The sequence below is a fragment of the Acipenser ruthenus genome, chromosome 5 (assembly GCF_902713425.1).
Source record: "Acipenser ruthenus chromosome 5, fAciRut3.2 maternal haplotype, whole genome shotgun sequence".
Lineage (NCBI taxonomy): Eukaryota > Metazoa > Chordata > Actinopteri > Acipenseriformes > Acipenseridae > Acipenser > Acipenser ruthenus.
The window spans coordinates 32,500,407-32,509,291 of NC_081193.1; the positions used below are offsets into that span (position 1 = coordinate 32,500,407).

The following is an 8,885-nucleotide window of genomic DNA, read 5'->3' on the forward strand; positions in this document are numbered from 1 at the left end:
CCAGCATTTTATCTTCTAGATCTATTTTTGGGATATGTTCAATTTTTTCTTGAATAAATTAAGACTGTCTACATCATAATTAGTATACAATTTTAGAAATAAATGTATTAATTTGAGAGGGATCTGAGGTTGAAGAACCATTAACATTAAGACGTGTAATGCTATTATTTGTTTGATTTATTTTCTCTAAACTAAAAAAAATAAGCAGTGTTTTTTTCTCCTTTTTCAAACCATTTAGCTCGACATCTTATAAATGCTCCTTTAGCTTTAATTATATATATATATATAATCCAATTTATTTTGTAAATCAGTCATTAGCCACCTATCTATATCTGATACATTTTTTGGGGAATGTATTAAGTTCAAGTATAAGAGTTTATTTTTCTTTGTTTATGTGGAGACCTAACAAATTTAATAGAGCAATTTCTTATCTTAAATTTTAAAAGGTCCCATTTTTGACAATAATTCATTTGTTCATAATTTTTACATTCTTCAATTATTAGTTTAACATTTATACAGAAGTCGTTTCTTGAAATAAATGAGTTATTCAATTTCCAGTAACTTTTTGGTGGACTCGTTAGCTTCAGGATTATTTCATATTATAAAAATTCTTGAACGGTCAGTAAGTGGAGAACATATATTGCTTGAAACTTTAACATAGGATAGAAGGCTTATGGATACTAACCAGTAATCAATGTGAGACCAGATGGATTTATTATAGTTACTCCACGTAAAGCAAACATCATTTTTGGTAATAAAATCTCCAAGTATCCATAGGCATGAAGAGTATCTATGAGAGAACGGGAGCCTTAGTCATCATGTAATTGTACAGCTAGTCCCAGATGTAACGGTGTGTTGACTTTGTGACTGTTAAATATTATGCATTCAGTCAGTGAAATAGCTTATGCCTTTGGTATTGTGATCTTGGCTATTTAACTCCTAAGCACTAGTGCTGCAGCATGCAATATCTCTTCTGGATTTCTATCAACAGACAATGTTGACAATCTGCCATGCTCAAGTTGAAATGTCTGTACTTTCTGCTTCAATTCATTAGCAGCTTTTATAGCATCCCCAACTGTGATTTTGCTACTCATGACTAAGTTGGATTGTCCCCTGGCCATGCTGAGCCTCAATAACTATAATAATTTTAATAATTTTTAAGCCTTCTCTGAAGTTTGCTAGTGGTGTAGCATTCTGCTTCGACCTTGTCAGATAAAAGAGCCTGATACCTGCTCTGCAGACTGCTAACAAGAATACTTTTCTGTTTCAGTGTGTATTTCTTGTATTAGTTGGTGGAATGCCTCCTTGTGGTATGAGTGTGTACATATCACAGCATCAACACTATTGGTTGGATTTGATTTGATTTTTAAGTTGCCATACAAGAAGACTGGTACATAGGTTTTTGTACTACAGGTCTTTACCTGCAATTCGGAGAAGCATGGTTTCATCATTCTGATCTTGTACTAGTAGTTGCAGATGTTTTATTTTTCTCTTTAATGAAAGAAAGAAAGGCTACTTTGTTTGTTTAAATGGTACGTGCTCTCAAAAGCATAGCCTATAAATGATAAAATAACTGTTTCAATGGTAAAATTTAGTTAGCTTTATTTTCACCTAAACTTGCAAAAGAAGTTTACTGGACAACTTTGCAGTTTTATATTAGGCCTATGTATTTAAGTTGTTTATGTTATTGAAGCAGGCTACTTGTTAACATGCAATTGAACTGGTTACTGGACTTATTAGTATTTGGCAGATTTTTCTTTGTTTATTTGTTCATTTAACCTCTCAAAACCCCAGCCCCTCACAGACAATTTCCGCCTGGGGGGCTGTGCCCTTAAATAAATCACAATATCTTCCAAAGTATAGACAGCACAGGCATGGTTCAGGGCTTGAATTCAAGGTAACCCTTTGGGCATCAAGACTAAACCCTCAGGTGTGATAAAAGTCTTACTCAATACCACACTGGAAGGAGATATCCAGAAAAAATACATAAAAAAACAACAAACGCTTTTCATTTTTTTATGTTCTATAGTCATTTTTTCAACTTGTAGCATATGAAAAGAGCCAGATGTCTAATATACTGGGTAAAAATTTGGAACTGTTTGAACAAAGGGATCAAATTCTACAGGAGTTTTTACAAAGCTAAGCCCAAGGGTCCCCAAACCTCTCCAAAAATAAACATTGTGTAAATCTTTATGTCAATTGATATACTAAGTTCTAAAAGGGATGTTATCTTCTGGCACCTCACAGGCTAGCCATTGCCACATGCATTTGCCTTTGAAAGGCTTTTTTTTTTTTCCCCCTTATCTCATTCAAGAGGTGGGCGTGTTTGTTTGCACATCGATTACTCTGTGATGTATTGTTACAAACACAGTAAAGGCATGAATGGAACGCTTGTGACCTCACAACGTGATCAGGGAGACTTTACCGTCATCAAGGTTGTAAGACCAGAGCAGCAAAACGCAAGCTAGTCGATTGCTTTTGTTTTGAATGCATGGGGGTACTAGACACATTGTGAATGGGATATCTCAGCGGTGAAATGACGGATTCGAAAAATTCCTTCGCTGTTTGACGGTAGGAAAACAACGATTTTGATATCGAGTCAGCTTTTTTATTTTTTTATTTTGTAATAATATTAAAAATGAATTATGAAATATAATATTTACGTGCAGTTCCGTGTTCCGCCCGCGGGACTAGAGGGCGTAATAAATCTATCTTCATTCACCACCACAGAAAGTGCATACAGTAGTCTTACAGTAGCAAAAGAAACTTAATTTTTGTTAAGCCTTTAAATCCTGTCAGTCTATCTGAAGACACTGTCCATAGAGGTTCAGACTAGGGTTTCTAAACCCGGGATAAAATTCCAGGACGGGGTTTTCAGGATTTAAAATTCATCAAACCCAGGGTCGCCGGGGTGCCTGGGCTTGTTGTAAAATCCTTCATAGGCATATGGGCAATGGGAAAAGTCCACAATACGGAAACTAAACTAAATAAATTTAAAAAAAAACAACAGTTTAAGCGTGCACTGGCTTCATACAGTCTCTCACTCTAAGCTCTTCTGACAACGCTTCGCTCTCTCTCTCTCCCACACCAGGCTGCTCGAGCACTGAAACAGCTGATGCTTATTGGGTAATGAGTGCTTGCAGCACGGTGCATGTGTCACCACCCCTTGCAGGTGCACGCCTTGTCCTGTCACACTGTTATTTTAAAAACGTAAAATCTATTAGATCACTCAACCCCTGAAATCTTTGGCTTTTATGTTTTAATCCCCTTATTTGATTCACATACTAAAACCCAAATCGCCAATTCAACAAAATCCGAATTCAACAAGTTAATACTAAAAAAAGTAAAATAATAGACAAATGTCTTTCTTCTTTGTGTCAGAAATTTTATTTTATGTGGAGCTGAAATTGAAAATGAACTAATTTATGTTGTATTATTATTATTTAATCATTCACATAGTTTCTCTATGTATTGATCATTTATATAAGGTAATATAAATGAATGATAAACACTTAAACTCCTCATAAAGAACATGTACACATTGTCCTGTCTGATTTTTGAAGCACGCAGAAGGCTATCAATTCCAAGTTTTGTGGCTCTTGTAAATTGATCTGATGTCATCTTCTATCAAATAATACATTTCTCAAAGTCAGTAGGGAGTTTCTGTCTTTTTGTCTTGGGGTCTAGCTTTATAGGGTTCATGGATATATCAGGAATAGCCATTATATGTGAACCTAATTTGGATGACTGAAAAAATAAATGCAATTAATTACTAGGGAATTTTGATAATACTAAATTCACTAACTACTGCATGCCCATTATAGGTGGACATACCGAATATTGAACATGGGGTCTAAATAAATCAACAGTCTTCCTCAGAAGTATCATCCTGTTATTTAGTTAAATACATGTATATTTTAAATGTATTATTTATATTTTTAAATACAATGCTTAATTAAATAGTTTTGCCTGTAGTCTCTTAAAAAGTCATATATAATTATTCAAAGGAATGAATAGATACCTCACTATTTTAATAATGAACTGTAACATTTGAGCATCCACCTTCAGGTTGCTGAGACTGAACGAAGCATACAGTGTAGGAATGTTCACTGCTGTTATAAATATATATACACTTCTAAAATTATAAGCCAATGGTCGCGAGTCACATATATTGTTGTATTAAACTCATTTTTAAGGCAGTTGTTTTAAATGTATTTCCAAATAAAATTGCATGTTACCTGTCAGAAGAGATGGTGATTGAGATGAAAAAAAGTTAAAATAGTTCACTGCTGAATTCAAGCTTAGTTTACACTATTTAGTATTTTAGGAATAAGCATAATATAATAAAATATAATTTAATATCAATGTTAATAGTTTTAAATTAAGCTTCTGTAAAAAGCATAAAATGGTAATATCAAATACAGGGTCAGAAAGCTTAACTTTGAAGATCATTTTTGTTCTTCATACTTTCTTTCAATGTGTTTGTGTTTTGAAATATGCAGCATTAAGTACAGTGGAACATACTTCTGGAAGGGCGGAATGTTGGGGAGCAAAATGGAAAAATGACATAAAACATTAAAGGGCACACTGCTGTTAACAGGAGACTCTGATATGCCCAGCTTGTCTTTCATATGATCAGAAAGACTTGTATATTTAGTTTTATACATTGACACCTCAGGATGCGGACATATAGAGTGGTTGACAATATGGTGTTGACTATTCCACCTTAGGACAGGTGTCATTGCGAGCATAGACGCTGAGGTGCGGCTCCACATATCCGTAGATGTATTGCCTACGCGGTTGCGTTATGACTTAAGTCTGTCGTACTGCCGAGAATCCTCCCTCGCGATGGCTTGGGTACACTGTTCCCATACCTTGATGGTTATTTTCGACTTGAAAGGGAACGATAGGTTGCGGATGCAACCCCGGTTCCCTGAAAGAGAAAATAACCATCAAGCCGCGAGGTCGCTCCGGAAGCCTTCACGGCCTGAAGAGCAAAAGAGGAGCTTTGCTATAAAAACTCAGCCAATCCCTACTGCCTGACGGCAATATCCCAAGCCATACCTTGATGGTTATTTTCACTTTTAGGGAACCAGGGTTGCATCCGCAACCTATCGTTCAGTTGCTTGCAATAGTTACCATGAAACCAGTGGTGGAATTGGAAATAAATTACTAGGACAGTTGCTACATTTTAGTATCTGCATCAGAGATAAATAATAATAAATGCTTTACTATTATTACAATCACAGCTCTCAACAAATCAAATTGATCATATTTTTTCTTTAAATTACAACTTTTTTTACTTTTAAACATGACATGTTTTTTTTTTGTTTTTAAGTTAACAGCTTACACAACCCTAAATTCAACTTCACTCTGACTGCAGTCAGAAAAGTGCAGTGACATGGTTCTTTCAACAGTAGTATTCGGCCTACTCGAATTTAAATAAAATTATACCCAAGGCTTTATGATGGTGTTAAATGTTTGTTTTAATGTTGACATGGATAGGGGAACAACATGTTATGTTGAGAGGCGATTCATGATGGGGAAACAAACAAAACAAAATAAATAATGTCAAATAAATTACAATAAATTAAATGCTTAACTTACCGATAACACTTCCTGGTGCCCCAAAGCGACAAACAACGTTATACTTTGGTTCCCCTCCTGCGCCTTCTTATTGGACAGATGAGTCTTGCACTCCATCTGCCCTCCCCCCGCGCACAGCTCATTGTTATGTTACAAAGTGAACACAGGACATATAAATTGCCTTTGCTGCTCGCTTTGATACATTCATACTCCTGTGCCCAACATTTATTACATTTAGAAGCGTATTTCGTCTTTTTTGCGTCCAGAGAGGGAAAAACTGAGTCTCCTGGTCAAAACGGGAGACTTGACAGGTATGATTATCATTATCAGTATATTATGTATGCATTAGGTATTGTTTTTTTTATCATTATTATAACATTCCAGAATAGGGAGCTGCAGTTCTGTGTAGACCACAGAGTAAGAGTTCTGGGAATTTGGACCAGCAGAACAAAAGGAACAGCACTGTATGGTGTTTGCAGTTCCAAAGTGTCAGGATGTGAGTGGTGCTGTAATAATAAAATGTCCACAAGGAAAATATATTTACAAAAAAGTCCTGTTTCATTCACTAAATGATCCCCTCTACCAGCAATTGTATCGGGGATTAAACACTGGGCTTGCAGTCCCAAACAAAAATAATCTCAAAATAATACAACAATAATCACAGTCCAAGATGCATGAGATGAGGGGGTTTGCAAGTGCAGGTGCACAGAGTGCTTGAATAGGTTGAGGTGCTGTGGCAGTGTAGATGCTCCGGGTGCTAGTGCTGGCTCCGTTTCTTCAGCTCCGGTGTCTCACTGTATCAGCATAAAGGACCGTACTTACGTAGATGCGTCCTTTGTCCCTGTGATCAATACAGTGCCACGCTCTATCCAATACACAGCTGATCACAATAGAGCTATTCAGCAGTCTTATAGCTACGCCCTTTCAACAAGATGGCTGACTTCCGGTTCCATCCTACCATCGAGTCGGCCCATCCCTGTGAAGGTGTACCACCAACCTTACTTAGCGCCCTTCCTGGTCGGGAGGTCAATTTACAGTTCAGATACATTCTCTCCCATTCACACATGGTAACACAGAACAGTGTGCGAAGCAAATGTTAATGTTCTACAAACATCTATTGTAGAATTCTACAAAGGTAATATGCCAGCGACAATTTGGGTTCATTCCTTCAGCACTAATTATAGTAGGATATAGAAAGAAGAGGTAGAGTAATTTAATTTCACATCCGCCTTGTTGTAATGATCTGTTTACATCAACATAAAAATTATATTATAACTCCAGTACTAAATGTCAACACATAATGATTAAACATGGATAAATTAGAAAAAACAAAAAGGACAATTTCAGTATGTTAATCATAAAAGATAATAAAATTACCTAAGGATTTAAGATGTATTCATTTTAATCTATCAAACCTACTTGGAAGTATTACCACACATACATAATTTGAATTTGTTTAGCAGACACTATAACAAGTTAATGTCAGGTAATACGCCAGTGTAAAGATCTGATCAAAATAATGACATGCATACAATCTAATTTTAACTGAGAGTGAATGTTTCTGTCATGTAAAACAATCCGTTGAATAAATGTTACCAAGGTACGTGAACAATCTTTTTAAAAGGACACACAATAAGAACTACTGTAGGTAACAAGGTGTTTCTTTTTTCAGACCTCATTTAGCCCTCTGGAAGTGAAAGATTTAAAAGGCACATATAAAATATTTTGAGTTACTATTTTAAAATAGGCACACATTAATAAATTGATATGTCAGGTTATACAATCTGTTTTCCTGTTGAAAATCATGTAAGTATCTGAAATGAGCCATATATACATACATACATTATTCAGCGTACAGTTGCATTGTTGAAGAGTTAGAACAGAATATCTGGAATGTAACAATAAGCTTCAGTGCCTTTCGAAACCATGGGTAAAAGAAAGCATATATCAGTGGATTAAAGGTAGAATTAATGTAACCTAACCAAATTAAACCATCAAATACAGCCAATGGTGTGGTGAAATTGATATAGACATCAATCATTGTGTCTGTGAAGTAAGGTACCCAGCAAACAAGAAAGACCCCCATTACTATCCCTAATGTTTTAGCAGCTTTTTGTTCTCTACTACGCTTGGCTCTGCTTTTTTTGTCTTCTTTGGAATGTGTTCTGCTTTCCATACTCTGTATCATCCTTGCCTGCTTTTTAGCAACAGTGAAAATGCGTGCATATATACCTATCATTGCAAAACATGGTACAAAAAAAACCAATGAATCTAACATTGCCCATAATTTATTAAACAGGAGTAAACAGCCACCCTCACATGACAATATGGCAACTAAATCTTCTAGACCTTTGTCATTGGATTTGGTGTAAATTAATCCAAAACTGTATATAGCTGGCAACACCCAACCAAGAGCAATAAATAGCCAAGCCACTCTGAAGCTAATTTTACTTGCATAGCGAAGTGGATCACACACTGCATAATAACGATCAATGGCAATGAAGCACAAGTTGAAAATTGAAGCTGTACAAAGCAAGACGTCTATACAGGTGTGCAGTGTGCAAAAGACAGGCCCCATATACCAACAGTTTTCAACTGTTCTTATCATGCTAAAGGGAAGCACACATATCCCTAGGAGAAGGTCTGCTGTGGCCAGTGAAAGGACAAGTAAATTATTTGGTGTGTGAAGCTGTTTGAAGTGTGAGATAGAAATGATCACAACTAGATTTCCACCTATCGTGATCAGAACAGTCAAAACAAGCACAAAATACATGGCTGTTCTCACACCAACAGATCTAGACATCTTTACACAAGATGTGTGCACATTTTGAAAGCAGTACTCTACAGAGTCCATTTCCATTATAGTTGAATTCATTGTTTTAAGGAAAAAATTCAAACTGTGTTCTTGCAAGTTTCTGTCAGCACTGAATCTGAAAGAGACAAACCAAACACAAAGTTCAAAATCATCCACTGGAGTAGCAGAGAAAATGTTATTTATTTTTGTTTTGCAATTCATACTGAAAACAGAAGCTCATTAATGGTAGTTACTATAATGAAGCGATTATTATTAACTATTACAAGTATCTTTTTTGTTGTTTAGTAAACTATATGTTCATAATATTTCACTGTTTACCTTTAATATCATATTTTCAATTAAAATAACCCAACATAAATGTTTCTTATATAGTACAATCTGTTGTTATTAATTATATATTATGCATTACTTTTTCATTTATAATTTCAAAATATCAATTTTGCAGTTATTTGTGACAATGAGTAACCAAGTGAACAACTGTGAT

At 35.4% G+C, this 8,885-nt stretch overlaps 1 protein-coding gene across 1 annotated transcript; it reads right to left on the reverse strand.

Moving 5' to 3' along the window:
* Positions 1–7,429: 7,429 nt before the first annotated feature.
* LOC117972453 (trace amine-associated receptor 13c-like) lies at positions 7,430–8,507 on the reverse strand. The gene has a single exon (XM_059024779.1). The coding sequence runs from the start codon at positions 8,459–8,461 to the stop codon at positions 7,430–7,432; it is 1,032 nt and encodes a 343-aa protein (XP_058880762.1). The 5' UTR covers positions 8,462–8,507.
* Between the last annotated feature and the right edge of the window lie 378 nt (positions 8,508–8,885).

Excerpts from the sequence above, each read along its gene's own strand:
- LOC117972453 (XM_059024779.1), bottom strand. The coding sequence starts at position 8,461 with ATGAATTCAACTATAATGGAAATGGACTCTGTAGAGTACTGCTTTCAA.